This window comes from Amphiprion ocellaris, chromosome 17, assembly GCF_022539595.1.
Source record: "Amphiprion ocellaris isolate individual 3 ecotype Okinawa chromosome 17, ASM2253959v1, whole genome shotgun sequence".
Classification (NCBI taxonomy): Eukaryota; Metazoa; Chordata; class Actinopteri; family Pomacentridae; genus Amphiprion; species Amphiprion ocellaris.
This window is the reverse complement of record NC_072782.1, coordinates 31,082,445-31,109,013: the sequence shown is the minus strand read 5'-3', so window position 1 is coordinate 31,109,013 and position 26,569 is coordinate 31,082,445. Positions and strand designations below refer to the sequence as shown.

General features: G+C 37.5%; 1 protein-coding gene across 7 annotated transcripts in view; it reads right to left on the bottom strand.

Annotated features, from left to right (window-relative positions):
• Positions 1-26,569, bottom strand: part of LOC111579785 (WD repeat-containing protein 7) — a 132,730-nt gene that overhangs the window by 27,641 nt on the left and 78,520 nt on the right. For all 7 annotated transcript variants that reach the window (XM_055019237.1, XM_055019239.1, XM_055019240.1 and 4 more), the window contains 2 exons: positions 11,062-11,289; positions 1,748-1,934 (listed from right to left, as the gene is read on the bottom strand). In XM_055019237.1, the coding sequence (XP_054875212.1) occupies positions 1,748-1,934; positions 11,062-11,289 (415 nt within the window). The remainder of the gene's footprint in view (positions 1-1,747; positions 1,935-11,061; positions 11,290-26,569) is intronic.

The following is a 26,569-nucleotide window of genomic DNA, read 5'->3' as shown; positions in this document are numbered from 1 at the left end:
CATGATTAAACGCTACTGTTTGTGTTGTTTTGTGTCCCATTTGTTTCGCTTTTCGTTTTGTTTTTTGCCATTTTGTGTTGTCTTTTGTCTTGTTTTTGTCATTTCGTATCATCATTTGTCTCATTTGTTTCATTTTTGCCATTTTGTGTTGTCTTTTGTCTGCCGTTTTGTGTCCGATTTGCAGAGGAAAGCTAATTAAAAATCTTATGAGTTCATCCTCTGAGGAGCAGGACAAACTTCCTGCTTGTTTTCTGGATAGAGATTAATCCTTTATTTTATATCCGGAAGCAGGGAAATTTTAACATGTAGCGACAGATTTAATTAAAAAACGAGAAACAGAGTAGAAAACAAAAGATTTTACTATGACGCGAACACGAGACAAACACAACATGAGCACACAGACGGAGGACTCTCATGTCATGACAACACAGACGTCGTTACATCACCATAATGTCTTGTAATCTGATTACTGCCGGACCTCCATAACTCACCGACTCTCTATAATGTCTGAGTGTTTCTGTATACATCTGTTTCTATAAGGAGGCTGCTGTCTGCATGGAGGAATCTGAGATGAATGACTGAACAGACCAGAATAAATTAACCAGAGAACACAGCACTGGTCACTTCTATGGGATTTTCTGCTTCATTTCTCTAAGATCTCTGCTAATTGTTCAAAAAATGTCAAATTTTAACAACGCATTTTTTATTTACTTGGGTTTAAGCAGGTCAGAACCTCAGATTTAAATGTTTTTGCTTTCAAATTAAAAGTGATGAGTCTTGTTATTGAAAATCTCAAGTCAGATTCTTGTAAATCCAAGTCTAGTGCAAAACGAATCGAGAAAAAATGAAGTTTCAAGCCTTCACAAGTGCAGTTACACACTAAACAATACATCAAAAACCAGAAATGACCAAATTCCAGTCAGTTAAAGACTAGATCTGGGAGTTGACAAGTTTCAAGTTCCTTGAATGAAAATCCAAGTCAAATGTCAAGTTAGTCAAGATGAAACAAGTTTCAAGTCTCATCAAAGCAAGTCAAAAGTGTATTTACAGATGAGATCATACTGAAAAACTGACAGTGAGCAAAAAGGATCAAACTCCAGTTGGGTAAAGACTAGATCTGGGAGTTGACTTGGTCCATTTCAAATCGTCAAAGCTAATTTCAAGTCAGGTCAAATGTCCTTCAGCCTTAAGTCTTTAATAAAGTTAAGTCTGCAGTTTTGTCAAAGCCAGTCTCTGGTCAAGTCTCTTTAGGTCTCAAGTCATTGATGGCAGGTTCAAGTCAAATTTGAACTTTCAGTCCGAGTCCAAGTCCAGTCAAGCCAAAGTTGACTCTTCAGTTTTGACAAAGCCAGTCTCAGGTTAAGTCTCAAGTCCTTGATGATAAATCCCAATCACAAGTCAACAAACATCATATCCCAGTCACTAGAGACCAAGCTATACGTCCAACCCAAGTCTTAAGTCTTGCCAAAGTCAGTCTCATGTCAAATCTTAAGTCCTACAGGGAACATCCAAGCCATGAGTCAAGAGAAATCACATTCTAGTCAATTGAGACCAAGATAACATCCAAGACAAGTCTTAAATCTTGTCAAAGGCCGTCTCAAATAATTTTCTCAGGTTCTTTTACATTTATTTTTATTTATTAATGTGTCAGTAGAATCTGATCAGGGTTCAGTTTGTTAAACCAGTTTGTAATTTTAAAAAACGCCACATTTAACTTTGTATGGATGTTTTTTTCCTGTGGACTCACTTCGCCAGCTGCTTCTCGGCGTCGGCACAAAGCTCCAGAAGTCCCATGAGCACCGCCGACACATCCATATAAGGCTCCCACACGGTGAAGCCTCGGCCAATCAGATCGATGGCGGTGCGGCGGATGGTACTGTGGGGGGGCAGCTTGGGGCTGGGGGGCTGCAGCAGCAGGAAGGTCAATGCTTTACCTGCAAACAGGAAGTCAGAGTGGAGTTAGGTGGAGATTCACCTGGAAACGAACAGATCGAACAGCCACCAACCAATAATCTGTTTTATTCATCCATTAATGAACTGGTAGGAGTGAAAAACATCAGGATAAAAAGGGAATTAAGATGTGATAATGGTCTTTCTACAAATTTACATTGGAGATAGAACCCTTTTAATTCACATTTACACAATTTTTGCTGATATGATATAGAATCCGTCTTTAAAATTACAAAAAACCTTCAAATATCAAGCTAAGTGTGCAAAAGATTATCCAACAGCTAATTCACAACTGTAGTCATAAGGCAAAACCACCTTAAATAATACATATTCCTTCCGCCCTTTGATTTTAAGTTGCTCTGTAACAGGTTATTGATGTGCCAAAACTGCATAAGCTGTATTTTTACTACTTTAAGTCACAGCATTTTCTCACCTCTCAACAGTTCCTTATTTACATAAATGTTTCTTATTACTGTCTCAACTTTAATTTTTGAATTTTTTGTTTTATTCACTGTAGATAGAGCCCTTCTATTTCACAACTGCATGATTTTTGCTAAAATACAAGACAAAATCTTTCTAAATACTCTGAAAACATCAATGTAAGAGTGCAAAAGGTCGTCCAACAGCTAATTTACACCTGTAGTACCAATTAGAAAAGCTAACCCACAATAAATAAGAAACACTCCTTCTGTATTTTGATATTCTCTTCATCCCAAACCCATATCAGCTGTATTTTCACTACTTTAAGTCTTCATATTTTCACAAATGTTCATAAATGTGCAACATAAGGAAGCTTCCCTACTGTTTTTATTGTTCTTAATACAGAAAATAAGCTATACTTGTGTATTCATAGATTATACTTGTACATAAATGGAATAGAAACCACAAATATAGATAAATAAGCAGAAATATCCACTAAAATAAGGCAAAAAAGAGAGAAGAAAAAGATATGTAAGTACAAAATGCACAATAAAATGTAAAATATGTTACGATTAAAGTGAAAAATAAAATTAAAGTCATTTCCTGTTTTCCTACTAGGCTTCTATGTTTTCTATCTGCACATTTCAGACTATACTTTTATAAAAATGTGAGATTTCTGTTGTGAATTTGGCTTCAAACACCATCATGGAGGGTCACATCCAGTGTCATTACTACTACTATGATGAGGCTGCACCGAGGGCATCATTAGAAACAAAGACATTTTCCATACAGAAATCATATCTTCTTATTAAGAAAAAGTAATAAATCCCAACATCACGAGGGTGGAAATGATCCAACTCTCACAGTGGGAGGATAAAGACGGCAGGCGGGATGGAGGTCACTTCATAGCCGACCTGACATTTGAGCCGGTCTCTGCGGGGACGGACTGACCATTAAGACTCCAGAAAATACCCCCCCCCAATCCCTCAATAACACCCTCCTTCACCCAACACACAGACACCACTTCCTGTCTGTCTCTCTTAGCCTGTCTCACCCACAGAAGCCTGAAATCCACAGATGCAACACAAAAATCGTCCATTTTTGATCAAACTGCGTCATTCCGTAAGGGCTTTTTTTACGTATTCGGTGTCAGCTGAGCTACTTGGAGACTTGAGATCGATACACTTGGTTGTGTTTTCGCTCTAAACACTCCTAACAAGAAGGAACATATGATCCAAAGCAGATCATTTGCGTTAGTTAAAACTTAACGGTGGCTCTAAAGGTCCTCTGGTCTCCAGACAGATAATGTCATCACCTCGATCTCCTGGCATTTCATCATCAGCACGCCTTCAATGGCAAAAATCCCCCTTTTCCTTATTGGTTTATATCCACACACACACACACACACACACACACACACACACACACACACACACACACACACTCACACACTCACACACACACACACTCACACACTCACACACTCACACACACACACACACACTCACACACTCACACACACACACACACACACACACACACACACACACACACACACACACACACACACACACACACACACACACACACACACAGATACAGCCTATAGATGGGGATATGAAAGATATTGCTCCAAGCTAACCGTGTTAGCATAAAGTGGCAGTGACAAACAGAGTGGTAACCGCGTTAGCATCGCTGTGCTAGCTTGTTAAAGACGCTGCAGACTGGAAGAAACATGAAAAATGACTAAATGACGAAATGACTAAAAAGAGACATAAAATGACCACAAAATTATGCAAAATAATCACAAAATTATGCAAAATGACCAAAAATAGCCACAAAGTGAACACAAATAGACATGAAATGATGCCAAATGACCAAAAATAGAATGGAATAAGCACAAAATGAGACACAAAAAGACCAAAAAGAGACACAAAATGACCAAAAATAGACGCAAAATGACCACAAAATGCTACAAATGAGATATAAAATAACCAAAAGTAGAGACAACATGACCACAAAATGATGCAAAAAGACCAAAGAGACACAAAATGATCAAAAAGAGACACAAAATGTCCACAAAAGAGACACAAAATGTTCGCAAATTGATCCAAAATGACCAAAATAAGACACTGCTTGCCTTAAATGGCAAAATCCCCCCTTTTCCTTATTGGTTTGTATCCACACAGATACAGCCTATAGATGGGGATATGAAAGATATTGCTGGAAGCTAACCATGTTAGCATAAAGCGGCAGTGACAAGAAACAAGAAAAAAGCAGGTTTATTGTTGGTAAAAGTCTGTGCAACATGCAGATGAGGCGATTTGTTAGCATCTTGTGACAAACTGCTGAACTCTGACCCTCAACACCAACAAAGCAAACAGTCCGAGCTAAAATCAATCATGTTTTTGTTGTGGGCATCGATAAACGAACCAACAGTGGATCATAAATATCAGCAGCAGCATGAACTCTGACCTTCACTCAGTGATTATTATCAATCAGGACCACAGATCAATTACAAGCAGTTAGACCATTAATTTAAGCCTTTTCTCCCCCTGAACACTGCCTTATTTACATACACGTTCTGTTTTACTGTCTCAGCTTTGGTTTTTGTATATTTCTAATTAAATTACCTCTAAATATGTAAAAATGAAGCTTGTGGACAATGAAAAACTATAACAAAAGCCAGTCCATGTCAAATAAAAACTAAAAAAATAACTAAACAGTCCCAGAATGATGCTGCACTTTTCAGAGTCGAACATAAAGTTTTCTAACCCAACAGTTTTTTGGTCTAAATTGGCCTAATTTTTTACTGTTTATGACACCCTTTAACATGAAATTATGTTCAACAAACATATGAAACTGAGTTCAGTGACATTTAATTACCATGTATTTAATGATTTTGAAGGACGAAAAGTAGTTTTTAAGTTTATTATTCGTAAAATTTAAGTTGTTCCAATTAGCATTTCCATGGTATTTAAAGGGAATGTTTAAGTGTAATGTAATTTAACAACTAGTATTCAGCAGGTAGAGGAAAGGAGTTGAAATCCTGACCTCAAGGTCAGAAATATCTAATTATTCAGCCAATTTGAATTAGTTTTAAATAATCGAATGCAGGCTTTTTAGCTGAAATCACCCACAATGTTAGATTGATGCAACATTATTATGAAAATCTCATTTAAAATTATGTTTACAACTTTAAGGGTTCATCTAAATGATGAGATTTGCATCTTTATCTTGCAGCCATGCATTGAGTTCAGTGGGAATAGGTTCCTTCTTATGAATATTCATGTTGGTGCTCTTCACACTGAGCTGTCGACACTTTAACCCCCCAAATGTAAAACAGGCTTCAGGGGTCAAGAGGCCAAAGTGTGATGGTGGGTGGGCGGATCGTAATGAACCTGATGGAAGTTTAATGTGACACATTCACTCCTAGAAACCTTGTTTTCTTCTTCTATTTTTAATAGCTGCACAATTAAAGATGGCTGTTAGCAATCAGCGCTATAATTGGCTAGAATTCAAGTTTATGGCCCACAAAACTGTTCAAAATGATCAAAAAGAAACACAAAATATCCACAAAATGATCTAAAATACCAAATTCAGCCACAAAATGTCCATAAAATGATCCAAAATAGAAAAATTCAGGTACAAAATGTCCACAAAATGATCCAAACTGACCAAAAGAAATGCAATATTACCAAAAAGCAACAAAAAAGACCACAAAATGCTGCAAAGAGACCAAAAACAGACTCAAAATGACCACAAAATGCTCTAAAATGATCAAAAACAAAAAAATTGACGACCAAATGATCCAAAAACAGACAACATGACCACACAACGATGCAAAATGATCAAAAATAGACAGAAAATTTTCAAAAAATGATCCAAAATTATGCAACATACAAAATTCAACCACAAAATGTTTACAAAATGATCCAAACTGACCAAAATCAGATGCACAATTACCAAAAAATGACAAGAAACGACCACAAAATGACACAAAAAGACCAAAAACAGACTCAAAATGACCACAAAATGCTCCAAAATGATCAAAAAGAAAAAATGATGACCAAATGATTAAAAAACAGAAAACATGAAGACAAAATGATGCAAAATGATCAAAAACAGATGCAAAATGATCCAAAATGACCAAAATGAGACACAAAATTATCAAAAAGCGACAAAAATTGACCACAAAATGCTGCAAAAAGACCAAAAACAGACGCAAAATGACCACAAAATTATCCAAAATTATCAAAAACAAAAAAATTGACGACCAAACGATCCAAAAAGAGACAACATGAACACAAAATGATGCAAAAGAACAAAAACAGAAAAAAAAAACATCCAAAATGAGAAAAAAAATGTAACCACATAATGACCCAATAAGACACACAAAATGTCCACAAAATGATGCAAAATGAGGAGGAAGTCTGACGGTGGGTGGGCGGATCATAATGAACCTGATGAGAGTTTAATATGACACAACCTCTTTTTTCCTCTTCTACTTATATTTGTTGAACAATTAAAGACGGCCGTTAGCAATTAGCGCTGTAATTGGCTGGAATCGAGATCCAAATTTACGGCCCCTCCCCCTTCATCGGAGCTCCGGTGCTCATTCCTCTCCGTGGACGTTTTTGTTTAAAGGCAGGCCCCGAATGAAGAGATAGCTATTGACAAAGCATCAGTGGGCCGTAATGAGCTGTTAGTTAGGGCAGTAAACACGTCACTTTAACACACCGAGGGCGATTAGAGCAGCAGGAGGAGGAAGAGGAGGCCCAAGGAGGAAGTACAGAGTGTGAAATAGTGACAGATCGGTGACGTCTAAAATCCACCAGGCCGAAGCTTTGTGCTTTTCTTTTCTTTTCCACCATCTGCCCTCCACTTTCCTTCCTCCTCTTCCTCCGTTTGTGCTTAAATGAGAGGTGAAGGTAAATCAATGCCGGGGACTTGGTTAGTGGATGAGAGCTGGATCGGACTGGCTGCAGAGTGAGGAGGGAAAAAACAATAGAAAAGAGAAAAAAACGAGGAAAGTAGGAGTGTTTTAGTGAAGAGAGAGGAATGCTGCGTGCTCTGTGTTCATATGCATCATAAAAACATCATAGGAAGCTAAATCTGGTGCAAACAGGAAGAAAACTGGTAGAATTTGCAGCTACAAAGTTAGCTAAATTAGCAATCTGTTGTATTGTCTTGAATTTCCCTCAGGATTAAGAAAGTATCTATCTATCTACTTACTGATTAGCACTATAACGGTTCTGGCTGCTGCATGTTACTAGTTGTGTTTTTATGTGAAATGACCAAAAAGAGACACAAACTGACCAAAATGAGACACAGAATGACACCAAAATGAACAAAGACAGACAGAGTGACCACAAAATTACTCAAAATGACCAAAAACTGACACGAAATGACCACAAAATGCTACTAAATGACGTCTTTTTGGGTAAAAAACGACTAGCTTAAGCTATTCTCGGACGTTTCTGAAAGCACTGGATCACGCTCCATGTTGTTAATTTGGAAGAAAAATGTTATTTTTTGCAGTGTCCGCCACCTGCTTTTCCCCTGTTGACTGTTCAATAAGACAAAGTAAAACTCAATTTCCAATCAGCTCTCATGAATGTTTGAAAATGCCACGGTTCAGAGCCGGCGGGCCTCGGGGTATTTTGACATTTACCGCCGGCTTCGTCGTCCAGAGACTGAGCGGCGACGTTCAGTTTGTCTCGTTTTATCTGCCCGGCAGATAAAACGAGACAAACCCTTCCCTCCGTCATCATCCATCCATCCGTCCTTCCTTCCTTCCATCCTCCAGCTCCATCTCCTCCCACATTTCCCCCCCTCACCATATGAAAACATCAATCCATACTGTGCCGTATAGACTACTGTACTGTCTGCCTCTCCGGGCGGACAGCTCTCATTCATCACTCGCCGTGCTGGATGCCAACAACACCGATCCATCTTTCAATTTCATAACAGAGTCCAAGAGGTTGGAGGAGGGGGGAGGAAAGAAAAACAACAAACTGAATGAGAGCAGGAGAGAAAAAACTGAAGGAGGAGGAGGAAGAGAAGGGAAACCATGCAAACGGAAAACAACACATGCCTTTTACGGTCCACTGTAATCGTCTGTTGGAGGTTTTTAAGAAGCAGTAAAACGATTTAAAGGGTTTAGGGAGAGACTTTTAGTTAACAGAGGCTCTCCTACCAGAAATGACACTTGTTCAAATGCCAAAACATGATCCAGGTGTAGATTAAGAAGGACAATGACACCAGGATAAAGGCAGGAGTCGCCTAATGTCAGAGTCTCAAAATCCTATTAAAGAGGAGGATGGGGTGGATGGATGGCTCAAAAAAAAATAAAGTGCGTTATTAAACTCAAATCTTTGCTGCTTGACCATCTCAGAACTGCTTTAAGCTTGTTTTTATCATGAACTATGGATATGTTTTCATTAACAGTTATCACCAACAAACCAGTGATGAGAACATAGATAATACTCTAAAACCAAATGTTCCATATCAGGACAATTAAAGCCAGAGTTCTCCATTTACAGATGATGAGTTTTAAATTGTAAGTAATTGTTAAAGCCGCTCTAAAATCCCTTCAAAGATCCCGGTGGTCAGTGGAGCTCGAGGGAATCAATTAAATGTGGAGTTGTTTCCATCTGACGGTATCGGCTCGGTGTTTTCCGGTGTGTGCGCCGACACAGGTGAGCCGACCGCTGGGTTCAGGTCCGACCGAGAGGCATCACGCTCCACGGCCTATCAGCGACAGCACAGGCCCTGTCGCTGGGCGGATTCCCCCCAGAGGCAGCCAATCAGGTCTCAGGGGCAGTGGGACGGAAGAGCGGCTCCGCTTAGTGCAGGTTTGATGCCCGCCGAGGCCCGGCGCTGCAGGCACAGCGTGGCACCGGCTGGGTGGGTGGAGGTCGGTGCCAAGCTCCTTAAGGTGTCAAGCTTGGCGGGTGAAAATCGATCCCATCTCTCTGCTCACCTCTAATCCAGAGCTGAAGTTTCTACTTTGTCAGTTATGGAGTTCTGAGTTTGGAAAAACAACGAATCGGGACCAAAACATGAACCTCTGGAGGAGTTTTTAAACCACAGATCGTCTTGAGAGGCTGCAAATGCTCCATGAAACCAACATTAGCATGCTAATCTCACTAATAACTGAGGCAGTCTATGGATGTGTGTGTGTGTCTGTGCTTCACTTTTCTCCACAGATGTTCATCTGATCTACTTTAAACTTGGCTGGTGTGTTGCTGGGAATGTAAACAAGTGCAGTGTTCAGTGTGAAATCGTTTGAATCAACGTTCTTCTAATTTTGGCTTAAAATTCTAAACTCAAACTGAGCAAAAACGTATTACTGCTCTCATTAAACTCTTTCTTTGGCAACTAGCACCACTACCACTATCTATTTAATCACTGCAGAGTCAGTGTCAGTTTCTGAGTAAAGGAATGAGTTAACATTAGCTTGGTTAGCATTGGCTAAACTAATAAGTATAATATCCAGCAATGCTATGTGCGCATATATGTGCTAGCTCATGTCTTTAGGCTCACTTTGGCTGCTTTTTTAAGATTATAGTTATAAACGCACACAACAAACTGCTCAAATACCATTAAATATTTGCCTATGTATGATATATATGGTACCACGAATCAGCTGTGTGTTGGCTAATCATATTTTTAATTGCTTATTCAGAATCGGCTCATTCTGCAAAGGAAAGTTTTGATTCGGTACTGCAATAACAGAACAGATAACAATACAATGCCTTTACTGTACAACCTATAACAATGAAGATGCTAATATATTGATGTTCAGAAGTTGAGCTTTTCCGATCCCAAGTTTAATGTTTAGTATCTGATGAAACCAAGACCCTGTTTGACACCATTTTCCTAAATAATAAGCACTTCAAGTATGTTTAAGGTATTAAAATCAATGCTTCACAACTTATAGCTCTGCAAAAATGCATTTCTGAATCCAAGCTGTTCCGATGTTGCTACATAAATGTTCACGAACAATGTTGTAAAACCTATAAGATGATGAAAACCTTTAATTCCTACATGCATATGAGAAAATGTACTGTAGATTAGCTGTAGTACCTGGTTGCCTTTTTACTAATACTGGAAAGACCCAAGGAGGCCATTCATGTTGGCAACCAGAGACCATTGTGGGTGTTTAGCTAGCAAAGGGGCACCATGACAAAGACTTCTGTGACTATTAACGACCTCCAGCCAGAGCTAATGTGGTTAGGAGAAGCTACGATTGATTAGCAGAGTTTCTATGTCACAGTGGAATATGTAACAGATAAATGTCCACAGTTTGCTGCATTTAAGTTATTGATTATTATTATTCAAGAAAATGAATGAAAATTTGCATCCCGAGCATCCTGTGTCGTTGCCTTTAGAATATGTATATGGCAGCGGATGTAAACAAAAGACCAGGCTGAGGTTTGTGCTGATATTTCCATTCTAAAGGTAATGTTTGGTGTATTTTTCATGTTGGTTTAGCATGTATAGCTCTCTTACTCGGCCAATTGTGAATCCACATAGCTGCAGTTCTGGTATAACTTGTTATATCGCAATTTCTATGGTCAAAAAAAACATTTGTGGCTCTCCAGAATGTAAAAATGAATGGTTAAAGGAGATCTCTACGGTTTCTCCTCAGTAAATGTAGGGTTTATGTCTTTTCCCTGTACTTACAGGTGTGTCTGGCCAGTGAGTAGTTGGACGACCCTCCGCTCGTCAGTCCGAATCCTTCAGGCGCCTGTCCACCAGCTCGAGCCCGACCGGAACCTTTGGGAGGTTCGATCTCAGCGCCGAACTCGGCCCCGATGACTCCCAGCAGCACGATGGCGGTGGCCTGTTTGCGACGCTCCTCGTACGAATTGGAAATCTTCTTGGCGTTCGGTGGAAGGTTGGACAGACAACCTGTATAACAAACAGAGAAAGATTTTAATACTGGTCCAGTTGTTCCAACGTTTACATACTTTGGTCATACAAAATCACCTCCATGAAAACTCAGATGAAACCTCTAGGAGTTGCAGAACAGTGGTTCATCTTGGCCACCCACCGCTCCATAATTAAGCTATTACTTCCACCCTGAATGCCTAAAACTGGCTAAATAAACCCGTTATTGGTTCTGCTGAAGCTCTGATGAATCACAAGCACAAATGTATTTCAAAATATTTCGTTATTCACAATGTTTTCTAAAATAATATCACCCTACTGCCCTTTAAACCCCAGGACTCCAGGGCTTCTGGCTTCTATCCTTAAACAGTATTATTAAATATTTGGACATAAACACAGTGCTACAGTCCAGTTATAAATGATCATAAATCAACTGTCAGATGAATTAGAGAATGGAACCACAAGTCTGAATACATTCTGTACTTGAGCTGAAACATTTTGGAAAAATCCCAGATTTTTCTCACAGATTTTGCAGATTGCGCTTTTATTTTTTAAAGCTTCGGTTCAGTATTTAATGTATAATAGATTTAAATTGTGTCATGAATAATTACCTTTTTAAACAGCAGGATAAGAACTTAGTAGATCCTTCTAACGTGTATTTATTATAGCAAAGACAGAAAAACATCACAAAAGCTGTGACTGTGTTCAGTTGAATTAATAAAACAATAATATTAAAAACAAACATTTCAATAAGAAAATAACAGGAAATTTAGGTGAATTCACAATGGTTTTATGTGAAAATAAAATATAATGAAATATAATCCTGGGTCAAATGTGCTGCTTATTGATATAATAATATCCTAAATTACATAATATGCAAACTGCAATTTTTGAAGTCGAAATTTGACATTTGTTCATATATTTATGTTGATATAAATAAAATAGATTTTAGTACATTAAAAAAACACAAACACACATTTATTATGCAGTAAAAGACTGACTAATTTTGCTGCAAATTGCAATGACAATAAAGATCTTCTATTCTATTCCAAGTTAATGAAAACTTAACTAAAAGTTTAATAGTGGGACATAAATTTAAATAACCAACAACAAATTAGCATATTTTGATCAAACTGCACAAGTTCTATGCTTTTTCCACTTGCCTTGATTTCCAAATCTGCATTTTTTCAAACATCAAACATGATAAAAGTCAAAAATAAAAGCTAAAAAATAATAATTTAGCATCTGTCAAGTGATAAAATGATTTTTCAAGTTAATAAAACGAAGCAAATGTTTCTTTCAACACACTTCACTGCTTAATTCAGATAAATTACTTAAATTACTTTCCATCCTGATTTTCTGACACGTTCAGGGATGTTTTAGATGAATGGAAACAGAGTGTCTGTGTAAGGGGAGGGCACTTTTTCTTCTTCTTTTTTTTTACTTTTTCATTTCTTTCTTTCTTTTCAGGCTGAAGGGTGGTTTAAAAATTAAAAAAAAAAAGAAAGAAAACAGCAGCAGGCCTGTGAGTCTCCAGTGAGCCGATAACAAGTGAACGGGCACACTTCTATTGTCCTGGTATTAATCATCACACACACACACACACACACACGCAACACACACACACACACAGAAAACACACACGCACACACACAGAAAACACACACACACGTCTTATTGTCACGCTGAAAACCTTTAGTCACACTGCAAACACATTTACACACAGACGGTCGTGTTCACAGACATTTGCAGGGATTTTGGACACGTGCAACTGTACAAGCTTTTGTGCGCACGAGTGTAAGTGTGTGTGTGTATGGGTGTAAGTGTGTGGTGCATGGGTGTAAGTGTGTGTGCACGAGTGTGGGCGTGTCCACCTCATTGTGTTCACCAACACGACCCCAAAATAACCTCCTTTGTTGGCGCTCGTGCGACACAGTCGACTCAGTGGGGAGCTGCTGAGTGGACCTCATGTGTGTGTTTGCGTGCGATAAAAGTGTGTGTGTGTGTGTGTGTGTGTGTGTGTGTGTGTGTGTGTGTGTGTGTGTGTGTGTGTGTGTGTCGCAGTAGGAAATGAGAGTCCACACACACCTCGGATCAAAGGCCCAATAAGGACCACATAAAGGCAGAGTGTGTGTGCTGTCGAGCCTCACAGAGTCTGATTTCTGAGCGAACACAGCGTTGTTCCAGGGATTTGTATTGCAGGAGGGAACACACACACACATATACACAATAAAGGACACACGCACACACACACACACACACACACACACACACACATATACACAATAAAGGACACACACACACACACACACACACACACACACACACACACACATATACACAATAAAGGACACACACACACACACACACACACACACACACACACACATACACAATAAAGGACACACACACACACACACACACACACACACACACACACACACACATATACACAATAAAGGACACACACACACACACACACACACACACACACACACACACATACACAATAAAGGACACACACACACACACACACACACACATATACACAATAAAGGACACACACACAAACATAATGAATGCACACACATTTGGTGTTGTGAACAGAGCGTTTTCTTCCTGTTCACACATCACATGATACCCGATAATTATTTTTAAAAAACAAATAAATCTAGATTAATATCTAAAATCCTCCACTCATCTCTATCTAGTCACTGCTATACAGCAAACTATTGGAGCTACAATGTTTGTTTCATCAATTAGGTCTCTGCTGTTGCTCAGTTGTCATGGATTTGTCTCATGCTACACATGTTAAAAAGATATATTTTGTAGAAAATACAGACCTCAATTGCCTTTCTTGCCCTTCTCCAATGCATGATGGGACATATTGTTTGGTTAGAAACCATCGGCTGTACACTACCTTTCCTGGTGCATTGTGGGAAACTATGAGTGACTATACAGGGTTTAAAAACTGGAACTTAGCATTCAGGAAGTGACTGATTTCAGACTGACTGGTGAATAGAGCGTCTACTTCCTGTTCCTGAAGATCATTAAAAACCAAAGAAATCTATAATAATGTTTAAAATCCTCCACTCATCTCTATAGTTACTACTATACAGTAAATTATGTATAAATATATTTATATTATTATATTATATAAATATTTGGAGAACCATTAAGAACCTCCAGAACTCTACTCGGATCAGACTATTCCCCAATATTTTAGTGTTTGTGGTACAGCTTCCCATCAAACCTGCTCAATCAGTTGCTTTCTTTTCCATTATTGTGACCAAGTATTTCACATTAAATTATTTTATTAGTTTCATTTTGTATTATTGTGACCTGCAGCCAGATGTGGTTCAGAAAATATCACTAATTGACTTCTGGGTTACCAGCTTTTTTTTTTTTTGTTATTTTGAGCTCAAAGATGGAATTTTTCATGACAGCTTACTTTTTTTTTTTTTTAATATATATTTAAACCCAACCGTAATCAGAGATTATTTGATCTACTTGTCCAATATTACAGGTTCTGAATCAATGGCATGATGAGACATAACAGAGAAATTTTCAGGTTTTTATCTTTGTTATTGTATATTGTATATTGTATATATATATATATATATGTGTGTGTGTGTGTGTGTGTGTGTGTGTATTGTATATCAAACAGACAGATTTACATGTGAGAAAAAATCTGCTAAAAGTGGATTCATAAAGTCGATTATCTCTCAAAATAATTGATGTATGAAGCTAAAAGTTCACAAATATCTCTTGAAATATTCATATTTTATGCTATAAAAATTTCATGCAAATCAGAGATGGTGGAGCAGAAATTTTTCCAAAAATGAAATGATTTTAGGTGGAATAATCTGTATACAGTAAGGAGATAAACAAGTGTGGCAGCTAATAGTGTCAATGGGTGATGTTTAAAATAATGTTTATCTCTGAAAATATTTGACATATCGGGGTAAAATTTCACAAATATCTTTATAAATATTCATATTTTATGCTGTAAAAATCTGAGGCCAATTAGAGTTGGCTGAGAAGAAATGATTCGATAAGTTAGCTGATTTGAGATCCATCTGAGAGCCATCTGAGCTCATTGTAAATGCATCCAAGAAGCCTCTAAAACATTGAAATCCAGCTGGTGTTTAAATTCTTCAGTCTTTTTAAGGAAGCATCAATAATCTTTCAACATCCTGAATGTAAACCGTCGGTCCAGAGTTCATCCGATGTGAGAACGGAGCTGAAAATAAACTAAAACCGGCCGGTCGTCTCGGTGATTTAACCACATTTGATGGATCCAGGAGCTTTAATCTGACTCCTGATCAGCTCCGGGTGTTTGAGAGTTCATAAATACGACTCGTCCTCGCTCCTCCATTGTGTCCGTCCCATCGGCCCATCCCTCCCCCGCCCCCATATTTCCATACTATATCCTGGTGCTCCGTATAATGAGATTGCTAAAGGCCAGCTGTCATTTGGAAGAAGGCCCAGCGGCCAGCTCTGATAAATGGATTACAGATGGCATCCATCCCCCGGGCCAGACTGGGCCAGTAGATAACAGAATTAGAGATAGACTCCCCAACCAGAATCACTAAAAAGTTCAGATTTACAGAGACAAAGTGAAAGTAAAAGACAGAGACACACAGGCTATCTGGAGATTTTAGAAAAACACACTTCTGATTAGAGGTGGAAGTTCTTTCTAAAGTGGTAGATGACATAAATCAAGGGATTTATTTATTATCGTAGTTACGGAAGTAGAGATTGAGTGCGTGTCGGTGGTGTTTTTGTGACCTCAAACACTTTCTGACACCTGATTGGACGAGAAGCGGATCGTTGGTTGCAAACTAAAGTCTTAAAGAAGTACTTTGGAGGACGATGGCGTCACAAAATGATTTTTAGCTTTATTTATTGATTTATTAAAGAAATCGAAAAACAGTAACTGTAGAACGGTAGAACAGAAACTGGAAAAATGTTCATAATATTCACATCAAAAATCTGTTTTGTTCTTTTACCGTGTGTGACTGTATTTAAATCAGCAAAAAAGGTAAATCATTTTACAGAATTTTTGAAGTTTTGATAAATTAAAAATAATATCCAGTAAAATGTTTTATGTTTTGGTGAAATACTTTTCAAAATGTTGCATTAACCATTAAAAAATGGCCAAAATTGTAAATAGTCATAAAATTACACTATTTAAAATAGCTAAAAATATATTATTTTACTGTATTTTAACAGCTTTTACAATTTTGGTATGTTGTAGTATTCTATCGTTTTTTTAAACATATTTCTTCTGGCACTGTTGGTGTCAGATTTTCATTTTTTTTTAACAGATTCAAAAAAAAACTTTTTCAGATCTGTTTGTAGTAAAGTTTACTGAAATTAGAGTTTAATATGTTTTTATTAATGCAGCTGGTATAAGTAGCCAGCTTTAAGAAGATTCTTGAATATTTAATTATATAACTGTAATTTAGAAGTCAATTACAGAAACAGAAAATACAACAATTCCACTGTTTTCATATTTTTTTGGTGGCTGAAAAATGGTTTTATCAGTTCAAATTCTTTCCTAATTGTACCGGTGATTCTGAAGTTTGGCATCAAATATGTCAAGATAAATTAAAATAAAGTGCAGAAACAGAGGTGCAAACACTGAAACACCTCCTCTTTGGTTCTTCTAGAGGCTCTAAACTGAAATCCTTCCTGACAGGTGAGGTTTTGTGCGGACAGCCGGCAGGTAGCGTCGTCATCTCGATTGATTTTTGAAGCCGATCGATCGGCTTCCTTGGCGACCGGCGGATCCATCATAATTTCATTGTATCTAAATCCTATTTGTTGCTCCCAAACGTAACGCAATAACCTAAAGAGGGGATGGCTCCCCTTCGCCGCTCGACTGGATCTTCATAAAAACCCAGAAATGGACGGAGATAAAAAGCCTCTCCGGCTGAAATGACATTATCCACCAGGGAAGGAATGTATGAGAGGACGGCAACCTGTGGAGTCATTAGAACATTAAAACAACAGAAATGTCAAAGCAGCCACAACCTTTAAGACCAAGCCTCGTTTCAGTAACAACAACAAGAAATATCACATAAATGCTTTTATTTTTAATCATCCGTGACATTTTTTAATGTATGTTCCAGTTTGTGCTGCACTGGAAGGTCTGACGTCTTATAATTAGATGTAATGTAAAGATTTTCTCTTAAATAAATGAATAAAGAGGGATGATTTATGACTGAGAGGGAAAAAAGCACAAATACAGAAAAGAGAAAAAGCAAAGGAAAAGGTGGGAATTATGAGAAGCTAAGAAGGATAAAGAAGTCAGAAAGATGATTTTTGGTGTTGAAAACTGGAATTAGTTTGTAAATCTGGTACATTTTCAGGTGGTGCAGCTTCTAAAAGATGTTTTTATGCTTTAAAAAGGAGCCTAACAGTACGATTTATCAATGATCAACGTATCTTCAAATCCAGACTCAAATTCAGAAGGATAAATTAACAGTGAATGAATTAAATTAGCAATTCAATTTAATTTACTCACAGTTACATGGACAGAATTTGGAAATATCTGCACCTTTTGCATCTTACATTGTACTTATTGTGCTTTTTTTGTATACATTCAGCACTTTGTAACATCAGGAAGTTTCACTGCAGTTTTTCTTGTTCTTAACACAACAAATAATCTCAATCACTGTTTTCATAAATATGTTCGTACGTATCATTTTTCTACTAGATTTTTTACTAGGTTTCTATTTGCACATTTCTTCCTGTACTTTTAAAATAATACTGTTTATTTTCTGTTGATTAAATACAAAATCACTGAATATGAGGTGAAGTGAAAGATCAGAGGAATTTAAAAAAGGAATTTTGGAAAGAAAGAAAGAAAAGAAAGAAAGAAATGAAGGAAAAACAAAAAAGAAAGAAAGAAAGATGTAGGAAAAAGAAAGAAAAAAGAACCAAAGGAAAGAAAGAAACCAATAAATGAAAGAAAGAATGAATGAAAGAAAAGAAACAAAAGAACGAAAGAAAGAAAGAAAGAGAAAAAATAAAGAAGAAAATGAAAGAGAAAGAAAGAAAGGGTTTTCTAGTTCACTTTTACAGATAATGAAGCTTCATTAATCCTAAATAATTGATTTTATTAGTTATCATGAAATAATTTTAATCCAAGTTTTCAGAATTTAATCTTCAGAGACAGAACACTTTGTGACACTTTCTCAAGATTGTGAACTCAGAAAACAGCCAGATGGATTCGATTTAAAGTTAAATTACTGATGACAAATTACAGTGATTTTAATTAAATGTGGACATAGTTTAATTAATGACTTCTTCCATTCAAGTGGCTGATGTTTAAACTGCTAAAATCTCTAAATTTATCTGACAAAATCTTCATCATTTGGTCGATTATTATTGTCATCAAGCTGCCATTAATGTTAGATATTATATTTTATTATTTTATCCGCCTAAATTCACTGACAATTAATCATCAGTTACAGTAAATATTAAATATATTATTGTGCTATGCATGAAAATAAATAAAGTAAGCTTGATAAATAAACTTTGCATTAGTTTGGGGTATTTGTGTCTTCACCACAATGATAAAAATGTTATTTATTTCTTTATTTCCGTGGAGGAAATCAGCCCCACCATCTTCCCATCATGCACCTCAGCGCTGCCTCCATTGGTAATCAATGGCAGACTGGTAAAACCCGATCACCGGGGACCGAGGGAGGCGATCGATAGCAGCAGGAAACCGTGTGAGAACGAAGGAGAGTGTCGGTGGGAGAGAAGATTTCGACCAAAAAAAACCCAAAAAAGAAGCAAAAAACTGCAGCAAACTACTTCATTTCTCTACATCAGGAATAAAAGTTGAGGTCGTTGGTGGAGGGAAAGAGGTGAAGCGTCGTCCTTACAGCAAATGTCAGGAGACAGAAAATCTGGGGGGGAAATAATTGAAAACACAATTAAGTTGATAGAGAAAAAAGATTCGAGTCCTGAAACGGTGGCTGCCCTTCCAACAGCGGCGTCCATCTGAAGGTTAAGTGTATTTTAGCGTCTTAAGACAGACGGCGCTCAGCTATCGGAGCTCAGCGGGAACACCGGCCTCGATTAGACTGCATGGACGAGGGCAGGAGGGTCCAGGGAGATACCGCAAATACAGCTGGACACGAGTTTATAAAAGAAAACGAGCAGAAAAGATGCTTTTACATCCAGATTCTATGTCTCTGATCAGCATCCATCGGATTATACGGCGTTTTCCACAACAGAAACTTGGTATACGGCAACACTTACAACCAAGAGACAACGGGAAACAAAGATTCTTTGTGAACATATGGTCCCGTTGGCAACCAAGCTAACAGCAGCAGTTAGCAAGTTTGTTCAGCAGCTAATGGTTAAGTTGCTAGCTGATAAGTTTGCACAAAGAAATAAATAAAGAAAGAAAGGTTTGCAGAAAGTTATAACCAGGAGAGAGATTCTTCGCAAACCTATAGTCCTGTTAGCAACCAAGCTAACAGCAGCAGTTAGCAAATTTGCTAACTAGTTAATATCTAAGTTGTTAGCTGATCAGTTTGCAGAAAGAAAGAAAGAAAGATTGGGGTTAGCTAACTAACTCCTTCAGAGGGAGTCATAGGTGTCTTGGTGGCCTCCCTCATTAGTTTCTTTCTTTCTTTACCCATGTTCCATATTCTTTCCATTTATCAATGTTGGATTTAACTGGACTCAAGAGATATGCAGTAACTTTGAGTTGTTTGGATTGTTCTTTTGTCAAGAGGGTGAGCATCTTTAATGGCACTGTTGATACCTAAATATGTGCTTGGTCTAATGTCTTATTCGCTAACTTCGAACGTCTGAAAATACAGATAGGGTTCATCCGAATGATTGTCAAAGTTAAGAAGCACAAGAAGCCAACAACACCATAAAAAAATCTGTCTTTTTTCCAACTGAATGCTTGAAGACGATCCTTTTTCTAATACATTTCCAGTGGACATTAAAACCACAAAGCAGATGTAACCGAGCTGGAACTGAACCGGAACACGATACAACTGGAGCACTAGCGTTACTGCGCTACTTCCTATTGTTACTAATCCTTTAAAAGGCTCGATTTAAATAAAAAATGCTGCAGGATGTAGAGCTGAGCACAAAGTTCTGCTACTGAGGTTCATCTTAAAACAGATAAAACAGAAATGCTTGTTGTTTTTAATAAACTCTTACAGGGTCTTCTGACATCTACATCAATGTTTATTCAGTCTTTTCCTAACGGTGTTTGAGTTTTTGTTGCAGAAACTTGTAAATTTTAAACTTTTCTGCTCAAAAAATATCCAAAAATCAAGGTGGGCGCTGCATTTTCCATTCACAGGACCTAAAATTACATGATTCAAGGCTTTTCCTCCATCAGAATAATGTTATTATTGTCATTTTCCGACATTTAATCCTCAGTGTTTTTCTTCTAATAGGCTTCATTACAGCAGGAAAAGAAGGCGGCTACAGAATAAACACATCAAGGAGGACTTCTGACTTCAATCACATTCATTTTTCTGCGCTTCATATCTCAGTAATCCTGTGTGAAGGCACAGCTCGGCGATATTGAAAGCCCGAGGTCCTATTTTCTTTTACCCTCTGTTATCTATTACGTGTTTGTTTTGCAGTTTAATTTACCATCCGACAGGTTTTTAATACAGCTAATATTTTTGGCTGTCACATTGGTGCTGTTAATGGAGCGTCCTGATAAATGACTCTGGATGTTAATTTCACTAATGCAGAGACGGCTTCTTCATAAAGGGGGAATTATTTTTTATTAAAGTCACCATGCTTTAGTCACACTCTCCTCTCGCTGGCAGAATCACAGACATCTGACAGAATTAGATTCCAACTCTGGCGGCAAATGAAAAGCATCACAACTCAAGAGTGAGACGCGAAACGAAATGGGTTTTTCCCAACAAAAAGAGAGAAAGAGAAAAGAATTTGAGGTCAGGAGGGATGAAACGAGAGGTGATGATGGACAAACTGTCAATCTAACAGAAGAATTTTAGACAAATTTACATTTTATGCTCAACTTCTAACTCAATGGCTCTAAATTTTATGAACGTTTGCTTACTGAAAAGGTACAGTTTTTTTCTTCTGAAATACAAGCTGTCATAGTCTCCTGTATATTTTAGTTTTATGTTTTCATCAGCTGTTCATATTTGTTTTTATGAAGGCTTGAGCCACTGTTTGGCATGAAAAGTCCCCTTCCAATCAACTTCTTTCAAAGAATAAACTCAAAACTAGTGTCAACAACAAACTAGGGTTAACAAATCCACTTTGAAAATGAACATTTTGTTTAAAGAACACTTCCAGTACAGTTCAACTTGGGGTTATTCCCAGTGTTGTGGCTCAATGGGTTAAAATAGTGTCGCATTTTTCAACTGTGCTGTAGAAAATTGGGGGAAATGATCAATGTTTAAATTGCAAAAAGATCTTACTTTGGTTTCCATAGTCTAGAACATTGCATTGCCACATCTTCAGGCCTAAAACATCCACAATAAAACTTGTTTGTATTTCTTTAATCCATTCACAACAGTGTTGGCGGAGTTAAGCCCAGGATACAGCAACGGTGCCCCAACAAAATCATGACAGGAGGAGCTGAAATGCAAAAATGGTCTCATTTGGGTTTCCAAAGTCTGAGCACTACAGTCTAGTGTTTACAAACCTAAAAAATCCTAAATAAAAGCCTTGTTTTTATTTTATTTTATCTAATCACAATTATCTTGGGTGAATTTAAGCCCAGGATGCAGCAACGATGCCCCAACAAAATCATGGCCGATGGAATTGAAATGCAAAAATTGTCTCATTTCAAAAGTTGGAGCATTGTAGCTTTGCCTCTTCAGACCTAAAACCCCCTAAATAAAATCCACTGGTTGTTTGTATTTCTTTTATCCAATCAGAAACGTTTTAGGTGGAGCTAAGCCCAGGATGCAGCAACGATGCCCCAAAAAAATCATGACAGGGGGAATTGAAATACAAATATGGTCTCATTTGGGTTTCCAAAGTCTGAACATTGTAATCTTGCATATTCAGATCTAAAATACCTTAGAAAAAAATGCTCCATCCCGTTTGTATTTCTTTTGTCCCAATCACAATTGTCTTGGGTGGAGCTAAGCCCAGGATGCAGCAACGGTGCCCCCAAAAAATCATGGCAGGGGGAATTATTCAGGTGGAACATTTGTAAGCCGCCTTCTTCAAAATTTCCATTTTGTTTTATCAAAATAAGCCAATTTCAATATGTATCTTACTGTTTGGAGATTGTTTTTGTTGTGAACAGGATTTAAACACTGAAAACTGCATCAGATGCATTTCCAAAACTTAAATAAAGTCTATATCTGGTGAATCAAACTATACTGACTATACTGTTTGTGATGATTTCTCTGTGACCTCCTTACTGGACAGAGAAACAGTAAATCAGTTGTACATTAGTTTTGTAGAGAGGAGAAGCAGCATTTTGTTTCCATAAATGCCACCGCTAAGAGAGCTGGATTGCTGCCGGATCGCCAAGAAACGAAGCAGAAATAAGAGAAAAGCTTGATGACAGATTTATAGTTTGTTGTGTCGAGTCTAAAGCATTGAATCAATTCAAGACGTCTGACGGTTTATCCGACCCGATTGCTCACAACAAGCAGATGCGAGCGGTGAAAAGACGAATTATCCGGGAACGCCTGAACTCAGCATTGTCCTGAACTGAATCACTGCTGACAGCAAAGCAGCAGAAGCAGAGAGAGGAGAGTGAAAGTGAAAGTAATGGACAGCAGTAAAGACAAGACAGTGAAGAGGAGATATAAACACTGATGGAGGAGGGGGGACAAATAAAAATTAGTTTTTATAGATTTAAAGGGTTTTCATTATTGGTAAAAAAAAAAAAAAGAAAGAAAGGAAGAAAGAAAAGAAAAAAATAGGCAAGAAAGTAAGCAACTCCAAAGCTTCTCTCTTAACTCAAGTAAAAAGACTCAACAGGACTTGTAAAGTACTTTGAAAGAGGATAAATTCAAACTCAAGACTAAGAATAATTATTAAGTTCAGGTAAAAGCACAAATTTGGAATTTCAGAATCGGAATCACTAATTCAGGGGCACAAATTAAGTAATTTTTAAGTGTAAGGTTATAAATTAGGTAATTCAAGAGTAGAAATGTATTTAAAACCCCTATTTATGAATTTAATTCTGCTCAACCATCTCTGATTTGCCTGAAGTTTTTATAGCATAAAATACTGATATTTATAAAGACTGTAAATTTGTAAACTGCCCATCTACCCATGTTTTTTTCCCCACAAACATTTTTACAATCCAACCATTTAATAGAACTAACACCTATTCATATATGCGACTTAAATTTTTTTGGAGCCTAATTATGTAACACCAAAGCTCTTGTTGAGTTTATAAAAACTTCTGAAAACAGGCAAGAAAACAAAATAAAACCCTAACAAACATTGACTTTTTTTGGGCAATTTTTCACTTTTTTTTTATTTCCACATGAAAAAAACATTCATTTTTGTGCTACAACTTGTCAAACCTACTCAACCAGTTATGAAAGTTAAATAAAAACAACCTTTTTTGTATTTTACGATGAAGAATTTCATATTAAAGTATTCTATGTGCTTAGTTTTTGTATTATTGTGATTTGCAGCTACAAGTGGTTCAGAAAATATCCCCAGTTCACTTCTGGATTTATACTTTTCATCTAATATGTGCTGAAAAATAATATTTTTGACAACGGCTTCCGTTTTATTTCTGCATATTTCAACTTGCCCATAATCAGAGATTGTTTGATCTACTTGTCTAATATTAGAATATAGGGACGTTATGATTAATTGCTCATTAATTAATAGTACTTAATAATTTGATTGATAAGGCAGAAAAAGAAGAAGGCTGTGCATGTTAGAAAACGTATTGTACATTAGCAGTGGTATCTGGTAGGAGAGTGGAGCTACTGTCCATGTTAATGTACAGGAATATATTTCTAACATCATAATACTGCAGATTCTGAATCAATGACGAGGAGAAATAACAGAAAATTTCAGGTTTTTATCTTTAATAGTTCAAACAGCCTCAAATTTCTATGTGCAGAAAAAACAAGTATTTGATATTTCAGTCTAAAATTTCACAGATACCATTTTATATATTCATAGTTTATGATTATTTGAAAAAAAAAACTCCAAGCAAATCAGAGATGGTCGAGCAGAAAGCTGCTGATGATTTGAGATTAATAACCCACAATTTTTGACCCGTCCATCCACCCCATCCTCATCCTAACCCGAACCCGACACTCAAACCACGCAACAAATCAGTCAGAACAGACAGTGAGACGCTTATTCAAGAATCAAGCTGCTATAAACTCAGTAATCAAACAGGAAGTCAGGAATCTGGAGGACGACCCAGAAAACCGGCTGGTAAACTGGTCAGTCAGTCACTGTGAGCAACACACACACAACAATACACAACACCACACACACCCCAAGGCCAGCGCTTTATCTTTGTGACACATTCATAAACCCCGACACACAATCACCCACATACACACACATACACACACATATACACACTGCCCAACCCCTCCTTCATGCACATTATCACACTGTCCATTCACCCATAGGACAGGTGTGTGTGTGTCATACTGTAATTAGATGTTTAGGAGATACGTATTTACTACACAATTGCGGTGCTCACAGTATACTACACAACACGAGTACATTAGGCTCCTACAATATACTACAACACTGGGAGAATACACTATAATTCATTAGACCAACTCTGTCAGCAGTAAATTCCATTACTAAACAATTAAACTGCATTTTCAGTTATGTTTTGGGGAGATTTAGTTTTAAAATACACATAATTTATGACCTGCGACATGTTGGGAAAAGCGGCTAATTTGAATGAAAGTCTCATATTAGGTGTCGTTTTCTCTTGATGTTTCCAGTTCAGTTCAGACACCAAAACTTGTTGGTTCGGTTTAGGAAAATATCAAACTTTGTTAGACATTTTTACAGTTCTGTTTTGAGGGAAATAACACAATTACACAAAATTCTGTTGCCGTTGAAACATATTTGATAATGCCATTTAGTTAAGGAGACTGGGTTGAGTAAACGCGAGGTATACTGAACATTACGTTGCATATCTGTTAGTAATTATTTAACCAGAACGGTTTTTCAGTAACTGATACTGGGAAATCTTGAGTGTGTCTTATTTTGACAAGCATTGCTGCACATTAGATGCTATGTGGTTATCAGGATGTCACCCAACTCAAGTAGAGTTTACTTCCTTCTGGGTGCTAGCTAGAACCTAGAAAACGCTAACTGCTAATTCATTAACAATTAATCATTAACATACAGTATGCTACTATAACATAGCATCCAGCTCACCTGACCACACCATACACTGGTTTACACTATACCACACTGTACGACTGTCACATTTACTTGTTTTCTGTCCCAGTGTTTCCAGAAATACATTCCTGTACATTATTAACATTTGGACAATAGCTCCACTCTTCTACCTGTAATACAATAATATTCCCATACACCAGCTGGGTCCCTCACGGTGAAACTCGGCAGAAACACAATCATGTGAAACAATCAGAGCGTTCGGAGTCGCGGCTCACAACATTTATCTCTCCGTAAGTTCAATCTGTTCTGAGGAGAAATGTGATCTGACCCAAACGACCTCCGGGCCTCGGCTATTAGATTAGCGATGGAGGCTGGCGTTTCAGCTAACCAAATCCCAGCCGGGCTAATGACACGGAGAGGTGAGGGTCAGCATGACCTCTGACCTCCGACCCCTGACGACCCCTCACAGCGGGAGAGACGCTGAGGTGAGGCAGGGAAAGGGGAAGAAGGAAATTTATGGATGCAAGAACACTTCATAGAATTCTTTCTTATTGTGAAAACGTGCAGTTTTAAAGAATCTGCTGATACTGTCTGCAGGAATCCTAAAGGAGACATGAATTTTATTGCTTCACTGTCACTCGTTTTCAGCCAACCAATCATATATTGGAGGAGGCGGGACTTGTCAACTAGTCAGATACTTCTACCCTTGGTCTGTTTTCCCTCCTCTTTTGGAAAAATCCTCATTAAAACATCCAAGTCTCGACAAAACTGAGTTTTTATACAACTAAGCTACGTATCACAATTACATTTCAGATCAACTCATCTTTTATTTTACTGCTTCACTGTTGCTTCTTTTCAGTCAACCAGTCATTTATTAGAAGAGGCGCGACCTGTCACCATGGTAACCCAGGAAATGGAGGATACGCTTAAAACATGGTGAAAGGTTTGCATTTTAATC